Source organism: Hyperolius riggenbachi, chromosome 8, assembly GCF_040937935.1.
Source record: "Hyperolius riggenbachi isolate aHypRig1 chromosome 8, aHypRig1.pri, whole genome shotgun sequence".
Taxonomy (NCBI): Eukaryota; Metazoa; Chordata; class Amphibia; order Anura; family Hyperoliidae; genus Hyperolius; species Hyperolius riggenbachi.
In genome coordinates, this window is record NC_090653.1 from 231,143,002 (window position 1) to 231,160,751 (window position 17,750).

Below are 17,750 nucleotides of genomic sequence, written 5' to 3' on the forward strand. Positions count from 1 at the left end.
GCTCCTGACCGGCGCACAGCGCTCTGCCGTCATAGCGACGGCAGAGAGAGCAGCCTGCGGCGGGGACAGATCGGCGTGTCCGGCGGGAGCGACGGTAACTTGCGGCGATTCGCCGGGAAGCGGCGGTTTGCTGGACCAGCACCCTCTGGTCCTTAAGGGGGCAGAGGGTGCTGGTCCAGAAAGGGTTAATGAATAGTCATTGATTATTTACTTTGGGCCGAGATGGATTACAATTAAGGGCTGAGTGCTGAACAGCTGTGCATTGCTAGCCTACAGGCTAGAGACGTGTCTGTTGCTATGAAGGCGGGACAGTGACATAGCAGACAATGTAGCGGCTTCCAGTGGGTGGGGTGAGGAGGGGAATAACTGGATTAGGCACTGGTCAGGCATCACTGGTGCTAAAGATATGTGCCGGGTCTTTATGTGACTTCAGAGGATATCTGTACAAAAGCTAGACTCGCGATGAGGTGGTTCTAAATGGCTTTGTTGGCAGAGCGTCGTTTAGTGCAGTGTTTCTCAATATTATTACAGCATATACCCCTTTATGAAAGATGGTTTTTTGAATACCCCTTATAGGGATTAGTATAGGGATTAATCTAACTTCAAGTACCCCCTGTACCCCTTGACAAATATGTATTTACTAGAAGTAGTCCATATTTTTTATAAACGGTAAATGCTTTTTGAACTTTCCTTTATGCTTTTAAAGGGAGTCAGAAATGAGACAATAAAAACAAACAAACCAGCTACTTACCTAAGGAGAGGGAAGGTTCTGGCTCCTATAGAGCCTTCCAGTTCCTCTTCTAGTCCCGTTGTTCCTGCGCTGGCTCCCCCATTAGCACTCTCCGATTCATAGGTCAGAGACTGCTCTCTGCCGCTGCCAGGGGAGCTTCGGAAGTCTTCAGGAGCCCGAGTGCACACAAAGACTTCCAAAGCTCCCCCCAGCAGCTAACTGGGGAGCCAGCACAGGAATGATGGGACATGGAGAAGAACAGGAAGGCTCTATAGGACCCAGAACCTTTCCTCTTCTTAGGGAAGTATCTTTTGTTTTTCTTCCTCACTTTAGACTCACTTTAACTAGCCAAAAATGTTATTCGGGTTTATTTATGATTTGTCATATTTTCAATCCCAAAACTCACTCTAAGGATCCTTTCACACTAAGTACAAAACGGTACGATGTGATATTTCCTCAATCGCACCATTTCAGAGAAGTGGCACCACACAGTGGTGTGCAGTTCAGCCAATCAGTGAGGCATACAGTTCTGGTGTAAACACATATGCCATCCTGAAACGCAAGTACATCCCTTGTGTTTTCCTGACCAACTGATAATTTGTTTGCCAGATCCAACCGGTGGATCAATCTGACCAACTATCAGGCAGGTTGGAACATGTGTACAAGTCTTATGAGCAACTGTGTGGGCATGTTGTGCGGTTGGTTGTGCAGTAAGTTGGACGTGTGTATGAGCCTTAACGCTGCCTCATACACAAATCGGATAATAAGCTTTGGGCTTCTTAGTCAAGTAGGACTGATCTGCTTATAACAAGTTCAACAATGGCAGTGTGGATTCTCTAAGGAAAAGTTCCTTCTCTGTTGCAGACAGAGGTTACATGTAGACATCTGGGGATGTAAATTGATTACCAGAGGCATCTTACTGCTGTGAAACACACCTGAAATATTTTGTGGCTTTTTTTTTATGGCGTGGGTCCTGCATTGTCTTATCAACAACACTCAACTTTATTAATCCTACATTCCTGACTGCAGGAATATTGCACAACATTTGATATCAGCCAGTCTCCCACAAGCCAGACTACTAATGACTCAGTCCCTGACTCAAAACCTTCAGACACAACACTGCCAGCTAATTAGTGTGAACACAGAAATGTCATGGTTTTGCGGTACCAACAAAAACACTTATCCAAGTATGCAGTAAATAAAAAAAAGTGCCTTTCTCTCATTTCTGTCCAGATACAACATAAGACTGGGATGGAGTTCTGTTTTAAGGATTCTAAGGACTTTATTTAATTATCTTGTCTCTTTAGTTTTTCCTAGGATATCATTTTTCACTTTATCTAAAAAATAACTTTTTTCAGCACTTAGCAATTGAAAAAGTAATAAAAAATAGTGAAAAAAGTAATAAACGTATTTTTAGTAATTTCTTGCTTGGTGGGAGCTTAAGGCTGGTTTCACACCAGCAACCAGCGATTTGGATGAAGTGTGTTCAGATGAACGCACCGCAGTGCTAAAAACAGGCTTTGAAGTGGGCTTCAGTCCAGTTGAGAATTGTGTGGGCACCCTTAGTTCTCCCCTAAGTCAAATAGTGCCAGTCCTCTCCTGGGCTGATGCATTTGTAGGTATGATGCTGAACAGGAGTAATTCCTAGTACACACCATGCAATTTTCCCGTCAGATCGATAGGAAGTTTCAGGAAAATTGCATGCACACAGCCCTAATGTTACTCATAGTTACAGTTATTGGGGTTGAAAAAAGACATACGGCTATCAAGTTCAACCAGAGAATAAGGTACAACACCATCCTGCACCCTCACATATCCCTGATGGTCTGGAGGAAGGCGAAAAACCCTTACAAGAAATGGTCCAATTAGTGCCTAAAGGGAAAAAAAGATTCCTTCCCAACTCCAGTTGGCAATCAGATAAAATCCCTGCATCAATACCACCAGGAATTATTTCACATTTATAGCCATGGATGTCGTTCAATGCAAGGAATGCATCTAAGCTCCCCTTATGTGCAGATGTAGGATTTGCCATAACAACTTCCTGTGGCAATACATTCCACTTAATAACTCTTACTGTAAATAACCCTTTCCTAAATAAATGGCTAAAACTTTTTTCTTCCATGTGCAGATCATGTCCCCTAGTCATTTGCAAACGCCTAAGGACAAAAACCTCATCTGCCATACTTTTATATTGCCCTCTATATTAATACACGTGTGACGGTTAGTGCCACAACTCCAAAGTCTGATTATTGATGATCTGCGGAATCACCAATGATGCAGACGCTATACCCGATTATGTGTGATCCGCAGAATCACCAATAATACCGATATAGCGAGACCAAGAACAGAGTGTGTAGCATTTGGTGCAACCGGAACTCCAATGCTTATACAGGACCTCACCAGAAGAATAGGTAAGGTACAACCAGAATACAAACAAGACAGATTAGACAAACGACTCCCCAGTGGGGCTGGGAAGGACAAAGACAGAAAGTACGGAGGTAATAGCTAGTCTCTGCCAGGGGTGCCGGCGAGAGACCATAACCAATCGGACAGATAATACCAGATGTTTACCAGATAGCCTGGAAGGTCTACAAGGTAAGACTCCAGAATTTAGCCAGGCCAGACCTACAGAGGGCCTGCCACGAACTAGCTGAAGTGGCAGCAAGAAGCTACTCCAGGCCCTTCCAGTGGAGCTGGAAAGGGGACAAGAGCTCTAATAGTTTAAAGAGACCTCACCAGAGGGGCTGGTGAGGTACTATCAGTACACTGGTGTGCACTAGTGTACGAACTCCAGGAGGCCGGAGAGTACACTAACGAAGAGGCTGAATCTCCCGAGGAGCAGGAGATTCAGACTGTAATGCAGGCATAAGACAGTAATACTACAATAACAGATGCCTCACAGAGCAGGTAATTAAGGCTGACTACAGCCTAGCAACTACAACACCAGAGGAGCTGGCGTAGCTATACCTCACCTGTGGCGAGGGCCCACAGGTGAGTAGAATGGTCAGGCAGGCAAGGTTCGGCAACAGAGAGGCAAGTATAGGCGAAAGTACAGGATCAGAAGGCAGGATCAGGGTCAGAGTAATAGCCGAGAGTCATACACAGGAGATCAATCAGTAAACACTTTCCTAGTCTGGGTGTGAGGTCCCTGATCTCAACACCCCGAACTGGTCTAAAGTATAACAGAGCAATGACACAGAAATCCTAGACTTGGGGTGAGGTCCTTGGTCTCGACCCCCCTGGAACTGATTTAAGGCACAATACAGCTATGACACAGAATTCCTAAACTTGGAGGTGAGGTCCTTGGTCTCAACCCCCCTGGAACTGATCTAAGGCACAATACAGCTATGACACAGAATTCCTAAACTTGGGGGTGAGGTCCTTGGTCTCAACCCCCCTGGAACTGATTTAAGGCACAATACAGCTATGACACAGAATTCCTAAACTTGGGGGTGAGGTCCTTGGTCTCAACCCCCCTGGAACTGATCTAAGGCACAATACAGCTATGACACAGAATTCCTAAACTTGGGGGTGAGGTCCTTGGTCTCAACCCCCCTGGAACTGATCTAAGGCACAATACAGCTATGACACAGAATTCCTAAACTTGGGGGTGAGGTCCTTGGTCTCAACCCCCCTGGAACTGATCTAAGACACAATACAACTATGATACAGAATACTATACCCTAATCTAGGTGTGAAATCCGTAGCATCACACCTGGGATCTAGTCTAAAGGTCTGAGCGCTGACACACAAGCTACCACGCATTCACGACAACAGACAGCGCTGCACTGAAGCCCGAAGGCTTAAGAAGCAGAGGAGACCAATCCGGGGCGCCGTGAGTCTCCTCTGCCATCAGCTGACCAGCAGGTCAGCTGACGATCCTTCTCCCTGCATAAAGGTCCTGTCTACGCGCGCGTCCGCGCGAGACAGTGACCCGACAGGGAACAGGGAGTTCCGTCCCCGGCATCCTAGAAGCCGGAGATATGAGCGGGGAGCCAGAGGCAGCCGCGGTGGCGATGCTGTCCGCCGCGGCTGCGCTTATTACAACATGTTAATTAGATCTGCGTCTTTTCTCCAGCCTAAATAAGCCCAGTTTATCTAAATTTTCCCGGCAAGTTTTATGCCAAGATCCAGCTTAGTTTTTTCTGAATTTGACATGTAAGATGTAATGGAATACTAATGAACCATATCAATGTAGTGGGTGACATACTGAAAATAAAATGCATTAAAGAGACACTGAAGCGAATAAAAAATTATGATATAATGAATTGGTTGTGCAGTACGGATAATTACTAGAATATTAGAAGCAAAGAAAATATCCTCATATTTTTAATTTTCAGTTATATAGTGTTTTTAATAACATTGCATCATTCTCTAAGATTTGCAGTTTCCCCACTACTCAGCATTCTAAATGATTTTTACAGAGCAGGCTGTGAACTTTTGATCTGTCCTGAACTGTTCTCTGCAGAAGAAAAAGCAGAGATAATATACTTCAGATAACAGAGCTCTCTGCAACTTTGAAAGTCCTGGAGCTAAATGGCTTGTTTTGCATAGATAACAACTAGAATGTCTTAACTCTTCTTGTACTGGAAACCATATTAGACTTCTGTCTCTGCTCCCAATGTTTTATTTCTTAGATGTACTACACATACAAATCATTATATCATAAAAAAATTGTTTTGCTTCAGTGTCTCTTTAAGAAGTTTGGTGTGATAATTGCAATCTGTTCCAGTGGTAAATACTGGTAGGACTCCTCAGTAGACAGACCCATTCCCTAGACACTTGCTGAGCAGCTGTTTGAATGCTGAATTACAGTCCATGAGATCATCTTACCTCACATTGGTCCAGCCTATCATTAGGCATCTCTTCTTCTCCCCCACTCACGTCCTCTATGTCGCTATCACCTTCTGAGTCACGAGTAGAGCCATGCTTTGTCGTGTTATGTGCGGGTTCCATTTCCTCTCGTCCACCTTCCTCCACCTCCCCTAGAAAGCACATTTCCTCGCTGGTGGATGGAGAGCTTATGCTGTCAATGCCACTGTCCCTGTTTGCCAGTTTCCCCATAGAGTCCTGCTCACCCGGCTCTTCAATATCTCCCCCTCCAACCACCAACCTACGTCTCCTCTCTAGGCTCGACTGGGAGGCGTCCGGCTCAAGTAAGTCCAGCAGGTCTCCCATATTGTAGCCAGGGTGAGGCGAGGGACTGTTGACCTCAGTAGGGTTGTCGTTAACGGGACAAGTGCGTTCCGGTGGGATGACTGGCTCCCTGCGGGAATAGGAATGGAAAGTGTTAACTTACAGGAAAGTACTACAGATATAATAAATTAACAGTTGTGCGTTTGCTCATAAGCATTAAAAATCTAAAGGGGAAAACAACTCTTGCCGAACAGTAGCTGACAAAGTAAATCGAACCACCCTTATTTGTTATCCATAAGTGTGGTGATTTTATTGTATATATGATATCACATTCGCGGTAGCGTTTTCTTGCGCAAATGGCTGTGTTTGCGTGTGAAAATTCACAAAAATTCGCAATTGCGAGCTAAACACATTAGACACGTTATAACGCGTGCAAAATGCTAGTGCGACCGTGATATCAGTTATCACAGTTTAGTTAATCAAGCCCATGGTGCGATGCGATTGTCCTGCGGCAGGGAAGGCCGCCGCAGGACAATCGCACTGCACCATTTTGTGTTTAAATCAGCCTATGGGAGGGTGCGCCGAAGAGTTACATAGCTTTGCCCGCGCTCAGTGACGTGCTCCCTGCTGGACATAAAGTACATCTCTGAAACTTTTGTTGCAGTGCCACTTACTCCAATGCAATTGCTCAGCAACGCACTGTAGAGTCTGCGTCACCTCTGCGTCATCCAAGGTACTTCTGTCGCAACGCAGGTAGTGCAGCCAGTCTCATAGAGACTAATGGCCACTGCGATGTGGGAGAAAGGGGGGGGGGGGGGGTGATAGGGGTCTTAAATCTAATTCAAAGTGTTTTACGTGCATTTCTTTTATTTCTCATATTACAATTTTTTATTGGGAATGTACATTATAAAATATTACAAATAGAGGTGTTAGTTCTTGGGATACCACCTGCTTTTTTGCAAGCAAAACATTGGCTCAAATTCATTTCTGTAGATTATCAGTTTCGAACTTTACAAAACAAAACTTATTACACCATTATTGGTCCAAATTCAGACCGGAGCTCTCCCTTAACAATTGTTTTTTCTTTTGAATATTTACACTGTGATGCGTTTGTCTGCTGCGACCTGGAATGTAAACCGTTACAGATGCATTCTCTGCAGAATATTTAGCTGGGAATGTGGTGATACTCTGCATAAACCTCCAACAGGAAATACAGAGCAGCTGATTTGGAGGAATGCTTGAGAAAAGAAAGCAGTGATTACATTTTAGAGAAAAGTTCTACTGTGATGGCGCATTAAGATCAGAATCAAGATTGACTGATAGAGATGACGTCTGTTGGATGACTTAGCGAATGATGGATTCAGCTGGCAAGAAAAGTTAGACAGCAGCGAGTAATCAACAGACGTTTTATCATTAAACTCCCCCACCGCTCCAGAGCATAGATAACCCTGCACGCTTATTAAAGAGGACCTGTTGTGAAAATAATGTAATACATAAAACTGCTTATTTTTTTTTTACAATATTCATTTATAGATTACTGAGGCCCGTTTCACATTAGCGTTCTGAGCCAAAAGGATCTGGTGAGGGGATCTGGTCTCCTCTTCACCGGATCCGGATGGCTCAGTCCGTGGCCCGGTTCTCTTCTTCCGCTGTGACTACACAGCGCGTCATGTGACTAGTCACGACGCGGAAGAAGACGGAAGATTAGGTATGTATAAACCCTCCCTCACCCACCCGCCCCGGCTGCTGCAACCCTCCCCTCCCGTTGCTAGATTTGCGTCGGCCCATGCCCCCATCCCCCGTGGAACGGTTCGTTTCTTCACTAGTACGAAGAAAGATTCCGTTTTATATTGCCCCAATGCTGCTGCATTTTTTGTCCGGATGCTTTCCGCTAAGAAGAACGGTCCGGAAAATTAGGGCCTGCAGCAATTTTTAGGTCCGGGGATTGGAACGTACGAAACGTATTCGTACCAACGGACGCATGTAAATGGATACATAGGTTAACATTGGATGCATTCATATCCGTTCCGTTTGTACAGTATATGTTCCTGTTCCGTTCCGCAAAACAACGCTAATGTGAACCGGGCCTTAGTCAGTGGTTGCCCATTGTAAAATATTTCCTTACCCCAATTTACTTCTGAAATTTATCCCAGGTGGCGACATCATTAGACCTGTCAGAGGCATCTCTGTGGAATGTTTGGTTACTGAAAGTTCCAAAGCCAGTACAAAATATACCTAATCTCCCAGAATGCTCTGGGAAAGAGAATGCCACATAGCTAATCAGCCTAGGCTAAACATAACTGGGAGGGCAGGGCCACATTCAATATACAGCAACATATTGATAAAGGAAATGTTTCTGGTGCTGAAACCTGGATAATTAAGGTAAAAGTGGATATCCTGTATAATTTACTGCATTCTCCTGTATAATTTACTGCATTCTTCTATATGTCACTACAGGGCCTCTTTAATCCATTAGCAGCTTCAATAGAGTTATCTTGTTTGAGATAAGTACACTGCTTTTGACCTCAGTTGGCAGAACTCATTGTGTTGTAAATTCTTGGAATGATTTGATCTCTCTCTACTAGCAGAAAATACAGAAACTGAAAGCAGAAGTCCTCTGTTGTCTCACACTGCCCCCTAGTGACAAGTGGTCAAAAATACACATTACAGCAGTACTATTTAGTAGCACGCAAATGTAACAAATAAGAAATTAAAAAAAAATGTGCTAAAATAAATTGGCCTGGAGTACTTGCAAGCTTCTAAACTAAAGGGTTAATGTACATTTACATGACCTGCCAACCCCATTAGTTTATTTTTGGATATAGCAGTCTGGTAGCTGAAACTGTTCATTTCACCAAAAGCAGCTGTCCTCACTAAAGCTAACACAAAGAGACATTTGTTATAATTTAAAATCTTGGGCCAGTAGTCAGCAGGTATAGCCGATTATGCCTAATAAAACACTTGCAAGGGCGTAGCAATAGGGGTTGCAGAGGTAGCCACCGCATCGGGGCCATTGGACCAGAGGGGCCCCGAAGGGCCCTCCCTCAGCTACAGTATTAGCTCTCTATTGGTCCTGTGCTCATAATAATCACTTCTATAGACACTTTGAATAGTGGTAATTATTAACAAACTGTTCCCCATCCCCTTCTTGCACCTCAGACAATGTAGTTGCCATTGGCAGGTTTTGGTGCACTGTATCAATTGCTATGTATAGAGTGCTTGGGGGACCCCATTGTAAAACTTGCATCGGAGCCCACAACTTAGCTACCCCACTGACTTGATGGACTTGATTTTCTAATGCTGTGGTTAGCAGAGATGAGCAGCTATGTGGTTGAAGCCTAAATACATCATTTTTCAACTAATCATCCACAAGCATGCCTAGGCAGTGATGTCACTGTGGATTCAGTAATCGAGTGATGGACACTGCTATAAAGTTTTATGCCCGGGGATGGCTGCAGTGATCGCCGGTAAATAGCAGGCTATGCTGATTTTTTTTTATAACTTTGAAACTTACCAGGAAGAAATACTTAAACAAACCTGCAAAGAACTGAAAAAAACATAAAAAATTGTGTCAAGACACTAGGCTGCCAGCGCACCACAGCATCGCTGGGTATTGATATGGAAGGAGCCCAATGTTTAGATGGATCAGACACCTAGCCGCTATTATGCCCTCTCCCCTTCCCCACTCTGCCCCTGCCATGCCCCATCTGCCCCATGACATGCCTTCAGGCTCAATGTATTCCTGCCAGTGTTTCTCCCATACCAACTGCCCTAACGCCTGGTCTAGTAATGATGTCACGGCCTGGTTCCTGCAGCAAAAGCAAGGTCAGGCAGCTGTCAGGCGGAGAGGGAGGACAAACCTGGCAGTTAAGTGCTACAGGCTCACTTTAATAAAATGTAATAAACACATGTCTTGCGTATTTTTAATTTTTACTAAAAGAAAAAAAGACGGGAACGATACTGATGAAGACAGATGCGGAAAATTAGATGCTAAATTATGATACTGAATTTTAAAAAAGTTATTGAAAAAAAATTAGGATTTAGGTTACTGAAATATTTTCATGGCGTGGGTATTTTTTTGTGTACATCTAAAATGGCCGCTGTGGTAATTTCGAAGGAGCCAAATCCAGCCAGAGGGCTCATTTACACACCGGCTGCTTTCCGTTTTGTTTTTGAAAAGGCTTGCGATTTTCCAAACACAGTAAAGTTACAATTGGAATCGAGGGAATGCAGTCACACTGAATGCGTTTCCGATTTTCCAAAATGGCAATTCTGAGGCCAATATAATGAAAACCGCAAAATGCATTTGAGATTTTTGGTGTGAAAGAGCCCTTAGCGAACTACTGGCGACAGTTCCAGCATTACATGCTGCACTAAGTTATTCAAAGCACTGTACGGTCACACTCAGCTCCTGCTCGCAGGATCAATCTGTGTCTGAGGCATCCCCTATCGCTGTTCCCTGAGGTGTGGATGCCATCCTCGTGTGATGGCCCATCATCTCTTGTGGGGTGCTCTGGTGAAGACCCTTGTGCACTTCGATTCCACACCTTGGGAGCGATCACGCCAATATCAACAGGGCCCTGGCAGTAACCTGTGACAGCAGTAGACATTAAATGACCGTCTCCGAATCTGATTGTTTATGGTCAGTTTGGGGAGCTATATGATGTCTCAAATTGTATCCCCTAAGCACGAGACTGTGCAGTTAGTCGAGTTGTCTTTTCTCAGTCAGTCATTAAGGTCTACTTTGTAGTTCTTTCATTATCGGTGCGGGCCATTTCGGCGCAGGGTGAATGCCGAAAACAGCTCACCCTGCTCCTGCACAAACTCTGGTGGTTTTATAGACTAAAGGGAGATGATTTTTGTACGGATCTCACTGCCCTGGTCTGCACAAGTGACCTGTAATGATGGACCTTCCCGCTTCAGGAGTCCACCAAGTTGGAAACCCCTCAGCTAACTTCTATTAGGACTGGAGACTATGCTGCAGTTTTTGTAGACCAGGGATGTTGAACTTCACTCCTTGAGGGCCGAGGTCCTCACACATTTTTGGCACAGCTCAAATTAATTGTTAGGACTGAATCAGGAAAGGTGTGGTTCATCAAGTAAAACACATTTCTCTATTTTGCAGTCCATCCTTAACACTGGCATGGATATGGCCCTCAAGGACTGGACTTTGGACACCCCTGATATAGACAATGGAGGTCATTTATTTTCCCGCCTCCTAGGAGCAAAATCCACCTGGTCTTATTATTAGATTGGATTTTTACACTTACCTCTCAAACCTCTCAATCAAGGAGGTAACGGCCGATGGTGACCCATCCTTGTTGTCCGGTCGCAGAGACACCCGTGAGAGTCGGGGGTCTGCTGGCAGAGGACGTGAAGGGGGTGGAGGGATATGGCCTGGAGGCCGAGGTCGTCTCACGCTCTGGAGGTGTGGGGGCTTTGGAGGAACTGGATGTAAAGGAAGGAGATTCAGTGACGTCAAAACATATATTGGTGACGCAAAAAAAAACAAAAAAACAAGACTATGCATTTTATTGGAATCCCATTTAGATATAAAATGTTTCACTGGCATAAATGGTACCCACTTACGTCTGACTGAAAGATGTCTATAGAGATACTGCAATCTCTGCTGTGTGATGAGTAGCTTGAGGGGGTACATCCATGCAGCAGAGATGGCCTAATAAAGCACTAATGTTCCTGACCTGGCTATCATAATAGAATAAGGGGGAAATACTGAAGCACACAAAGAAGAGAGATGGCACATGGCTGCAAGGCGGGGTGGAGGGGTGGGGAGGGAGGATGGATGGGTGAATAATCATGGGTGAATGATCTCTGTAATACACAGCAGCCTAAACTGCAGCAAAAATGTTTGAAGTAGTTTTTGATTGTGTGGACAGTTATGATGGTACGTGTGTACTCATTCAGGAAATGTCCTTTTGCCATACTGCCTTTCTTAAAGGGAATATCCAAGCTGCCTAAAAAAAAACGAACATCTACTTACCTGGGGTTTCCTCCAGCCCCTAGCAGCTGCTATGTCCCTCACCGCAGCTCTGCTCTCAGCCGCTGGTTCCCCGACGGTGCAGAGGCCAACCTGCCAGGACACTCTCTACTGCGCCGGTGCGAGCACCGCTGTCAATCACTCGCACGTGGTGTGGAGTGTACTGCGCAGGCGAAGGGAATGTGTGCAATAAAACAATTACATTATTCCTTAGCTGCCTGAACCTTATGTGGTTGGGCATGACGGCTGAAGTAGGCTAATAAAACCACTGCTAACTTTTAAAGTGAACCAGAGACGAAGCACCCTCATGTATTTTACCATATATATCAGTGTGAACGTTAGAGAAAACACCTACCCTGCTGTCCGTTTCATTTTTAACTGCTCAGCTTGCTTCTAAACAGCCCTGATAAAATCCCCGACTGAGCATTCAGTCTGGCTTTGCTATAATGACTCAGCTATAATGATTCCTGAGCAGAGCCAGAAGGGGGCAGGCTTGGGCTTGAAAAGACACCAGAGAACACAGGCTCAGCTATAACCATTCCTGAGCAAAGCCAAACTAAATGCTCAGTGAGGGATTTTATCAGGGCTGATAAGAAGCAAGCTGAACAGTTAAAAATAAAACAGAGAGCAAGGTAGGTGTTTTCTCTAATGTCCCTATAGATATATATGGTAAAATACATGAGGATGCTTCGTTTCTGGCTCACTTTAAATGTACTTTTTTTTATAATAAGACACATTGTTGGCATGCATTTTTAATGTACTATTGACCTGGGTGCTAAAAATGGTGCTCGGTTCACTTTAAGGCCTGGTTCACATGGGTGACTGCCAGCAGCTTGTTTCGCCAATGTCAACCGCTTTCCTGTTAATGAGCAGAAAAGCGTTTGGCATGGTTTCCCTTTGGTTCGCAGATGCGTTTTGAGCCCCTGAGAATCGCAATCACAGACGACACTAGAAGCTACATGCAGCATCTTGGAAAATGTTTATGATTATGGCTCTTGCGCAATTGAAGGCAAATGGATTAAGATGAACACTCCCATTCATCTCAGTGGTGGATCCCGCAGTAAACAATGTGCATGAAAGCCAGCAGCCATCCATCTGAACCAGAGAGGGGGGTTGGGGGGATGTGCACGGCCTGATGACCATTTGCAATTTTGTTCCTTCCAAGGCTGTGCGTACCACAGGCTTCGAAGAAGGAAACAGTACACTCAGTTTATCTGCAAATTGCATCCTTGTGTATATGCTTGATATTTGAATTACAATTGTACTCTGCAGCAATAAATGGCTAGTAGTGCCAGACCTTTTCCTTTGGACTGTGTTCATCCCTGCTATTTTGGTCTAGAGCACACCAGCCTATCTGGAAGCATTGCCCTGCCACCAATATCCACATCACAGGATTGCCACTGGTTCACCACTGTGTTCCCACTGGTTTTCTCTTTGTTGTGAATAAATAGAACGTGAACAAATGGAGATAAACATTATTCTTAATTACAGACCAGAAGAGGAGGATATCATTCTTACAGTGTAACTGTCGGGCATAAAATCAATTCTTTATTTCTATTTGGTAAACAAGTAATAAGGATGCTAATCAGACAATCCAAAAGTTAAAATCACTATTACTTTTCTTGTTCATAAATGATCATTCCCCAGTTTACCTGACTCTTATTTGGTACACACAAAATTTGGTACACAAAAAGGAAGTTTCAGGGCATGCTGGGTTGCCCTTTTTTGCTTCTCTACTTCCCCTCAGACTTAACTAATGCAGCCTGACTGGCTAAAGCCCCTTTCCCTCCTGTTTTCCCCTCCCACATCCATGTTCCTCTCTGATTGGCCAATATTTCTCATGCTGAGACAATGCATTTTCTATAGTGAAGGGTGGGCAAATCAGGCAGAGGATAGTAAGGGAGGAAATTACATCAGGATTGGCTTCAAAATGGCCACAGATAAAATGGGAAATGCTAAGAAAAAAATGCTCTTTTTTACTGTAAAAAAAAAAAAATCACTAAAATCAAAACGTGGACAGTGCAATATGCTATATGTTATGTGAGTAGAGCAAGTATTTATCGACTTATATATGTGTTCTTTCTCTGAGATAGTATGGCTGACAGCTCCTTTTTAAAGGGAATCCAAAGTGAAAATAAATTATGAGATAATTAATTGTATGTGTAGTACAGCTAGAACATTAGTAGCACATACAAGAGTCTCATATTGTAGCCAGTACAGGAAGAGTAAAGAAACTTAAGATATCTATGCAAAAGACCTTCTCTAAGTTCTCCCCCAACTTGGGTGAAGACAGCTCTGTTTTCTGAAGCACATATACATCAAAGATACAGTGAAAGAAAACTTCAGATAATGTTGTACTGCAAGGAAGTTCAAAGGGTCATTAGCTCTGCTCTGTTTCATAGTTTAAAATACAGAGTGTAGTTTGTAAACTGCAAATATTAGAGAATGATGCAATGTTATAAAAAAGTTATATAACGAAAAATAAAAACATGAGACTCTTTTTTTTAGCTATTAAAGGGGAACTCCAGCCTAAACAAACATACTGTCATTAACCATTTAGTGGCATCCTAACGCATTAATACGTCATGCTTTACCCTATTAACGGCAACATGACGTATTAATAAGTCGCGCGTTCCCGCCGCTGCTACCACCATGTGCGCGCCGCTACGGCCGCCGTTTCCGTCAGGATCCCGTGCTGAGGGATTGGGGAAGAGGACCGAACGGTCCTCTACCCAATTGCAGTGCCTGGAGTGAATGGACGTGACCGCGAACAGCGGCTACGCACATTCACAAAAACAGGAAATGTAACAATTAAATAAAGTGTAAAAAAAAAAAAAAAAAAAAGTGAACACTTACTATAACGAGTGTTCACTAGCTCCATCTTGTGGCCAAACAGTATATGACACGTACAAAATACATACATTTACAAGTACATACACATGAGTAATAAAATTCCACTTCCAACACTCCCCCTCCAAAAGAAAACACTTGTAAAAAAAAAAATCAGCTTAAAATAAATAAATAAATACTTGCCTTAGGGACTCAGCTTTTTTTAATCTATATTTTATGGGGGAAAATTAATTTTAATTTATTACATTGGGGCTTGTAATTATGGCCAGAACAAAAAAAAACAGAACAGAAAAATAACACCTATATTTCAAAATAATATACTGTCGCCATACATTGTGATAGGGACATAATTTAAATGGTTTAATAATCTGGACAACTGGGCAAATACAATGTGTTTGTTTTATCCACAGGAGAATGTTTAATTTTAAAACTATAATGGGTTTTTTTCTCATTAAAATGCATTTAGAATAAAAAAATTCTTAGCAAAATGTACTACCCACAGAAAGCCTAATTGGTGGTGAAAAAAACGAGGTATAGATCATTTTCTTGTGATAAGTAGTATTAAAGTTATTAGGGAATAAAAGGGAGGAGCACTGACAAGTGAAAATTGCTCTGGTCCGTTAGAGTAGACAAGACAAGACAAATAACATTTATATTGCGCTTTTCTCGTTGCGGACTGAAAGCGCCAGAGCAGAGCAGCAGCCACTAGGGCGCGCTCTATCGGCAGTAGCAGTGTAAGGGAGACTTGCCAAAGGTCTCCTACTGAATTAGTGCGGGCTTACTGAACAGGCAGAGCCGAGACTCGAACCCTGGTCTCCTGTGTCAGAGGCAGAGCCCTTAACCATTACACCATCAGCCAACTGCTGAGTAAAACTCTTGGGGGTGAACTGGTTAAGTTACATTAGTTATGTTAATTAATGTAGATAGGTAATATAATCTGACCCACCCTGTTTTACAAGAAAAGGCAAATGTTTGTGATCTCATGAGGGCAGCCAACTTGTTGGTTGAAAGGAGGTGACAGGGAGCATGAGACACAGTTCCAACTGTCCTGTGTCCTGATCACCCCTCCAAGCTGCGTGCACTAGGCAACGAGAACAACATCATCAGAAAGCCCATCATGCTTTGCACAGTATCAGGGGAAAAATGCCCCGGCAGTTTTCTTTGATGGGGGCAGAGCTTAGTTTCTGTGCAGCCAAAAATGAGGCTTGGATAAGAAAAAACAAAGTTCTGATGCTGTGAAACTGTTAAAGAAACTCCAAGCCTTTTCAGTGCTGTTGAGTAGATTTTTAGTCTGGAGGTTCACTTTAATGTTCTATTCATTATCCATACTACACATACAATGCATTATACAGCAAAGTTCCCGGTATCCGTCACTGGCGGGGATTACCTGATGCCGGATACATGTGCTTGCCGGTTGCTTGAGCAACTGGCCAAAACAGCACAAACGTCCCCCCTGAAATACTTACGGAGGCTCCAGCGATGCCTGACAGTCTTCCTCTATCTCCCCGCGGTCTCGGAGCGGCTTTCCCAGTGGATGGAAGCTGGAGTGTCAGCTGCATCGGGTCATGTGACACTCTGACTTCCATACACAGATGCCGGAAGCCGCTAGGAGCCCGCGGGGAGATAGAGGGAGACTGTCAGGCATCGCTGCAGCCTCCGTAAGTATTTCAGGGGGGACGTAAGAATTTGTATGTGTAGTACGGATAATGAATAGAACATTAAAGTGAACCTTCAGACTAAAAATCTACTCAACAGCACTGAAAAGGCTTGGAGCCTCGTTAAGTATTATCCTGCCTGCTAGAACCCACAGGAAGCCCCCCAACAGAGGTCTTCGTTTTCCCTCAGACATGCCGGTTAGTTGAGACTTCCGGTTGCCTGAATTCTGGATAAATCAGACTTTGCTGTATGATAAGTTTTTTTTTCTCGCTTCAGTGTCAGTTTAAATAAAGGGGAATGACAGCAATGGTTAAAGTATTGGGAATAAAAATGTAAATAAAAATGTAATCCTATTCCCCAAGCACAAAGGCTTTACAGCAGCTGCTCTCCCGGCATGACTGTGATCAGAAAAATGGATACTATAGACATACAGACACTATGTGAATGATGATGGAGACTCACCTTCAGGTTTGGCGAGTGCTGGCCGCCTGGGAGGGGCTGGCTTGGGGTGGCAGGGATCTGGGGCAGACCCATTGCAGTCAGAGGAGTTTCCAGGCTCGGATCGAAGTCGCTGGGGTTTCTCTGGGTGTACCGGGATATGAGCTGGCTCCAAGGAGAGGCTTTTAACAAGCACTTGAGGCTTGGGCTGGGGCCCTGGAAAGAGAAGGATGTGGTAAGCAACCAGAATCATGACATGGAGGAGTGATTCAGAGCAGAAAAGACGTGGAGAGACTCAGCCATATGGGATGATTTAATAAACTGGGCCAAAGAACAGAGATAACCCACAGGCGCCAATCACAAATCATTTTGTTAGTCCTGTTCACTCTACTTCAACAGACATTACTATAGGTTGCAGCACTAAATCATTTATTTTTGCACCATGTTAAACAAGAACAGCAAGTCTACAGGGAGTATAAAAGGCAAACGCTGTTGGTAAAATGAAAAAAAAAAAAAAAGGCCTTAAAGTGATCCCTGGGTGAAAATAAACGGATGAGATTAACAATTGTATCTATTCTCCTACTCCTATAAATTGACTTTTTAAAAGATATTTTACAGCTTTATTTCATGCTTAAAAACGTAAAAAGTAGATTCAATGTTTTATTGTCTCTGTTCAATGAGGGCCCATTCACACTTGAGAGATTAGAGGGCGTTTACCGCTAATTGTCAACGATCAATATTGTTTTTTAAAGCGCTAGTGCAATTAAAAAGTATATGGCAGTGATCTCACTGCGGCAATCGCCAGCGATTCACGATTTGCTTCCAACGCAAATGTGCTACATGCAGCGATGTCTTGTGATTTTTGAGCTATCGTGACTACAGTGTTGGGAAACACTAATCGCGAGGGCTCAACAAATCGTAAGAAAGTACAATGAAACATAC

At 43.7% G+C, this 17,750-nt stretch overlaps 1 protein-coding gene across 5 annotated transcripts in view; it reads right to left on the reverse strand.

Annotated features, from left to right (window-relative positions):
• FGD1 (FYVE, RhoGEF and PH domain containing 1) overlaps positions 1-17,750 on the reverse strand; it is a 268,404-nt gene that overhangs the window by 36,123 nt on the left and 214,531 nt on the right. For all 5 annotated transcript variants that reach the window (XM_068248308.1, XM_068248310.1, XM_068248309.1 and 2 more), the window contains 3 exons: positions 16,833-17,024; positions 11,137-11,314; positions 5,564-5,996 (listed from right to left, as the gene is read on the reverse strand). In XM_068248308.1, coding sequence (XP_068104409.1) covers positions 5,564-5,996; positions 11,137-11,314; positions 16,833-17,024 — 803 coding nt within the window. The remainder of the gene's footprint in view (positions 1-5,563; positions 5,997-11,136; positions 11,315-16,832; positions 17,025-17,750) is intronic.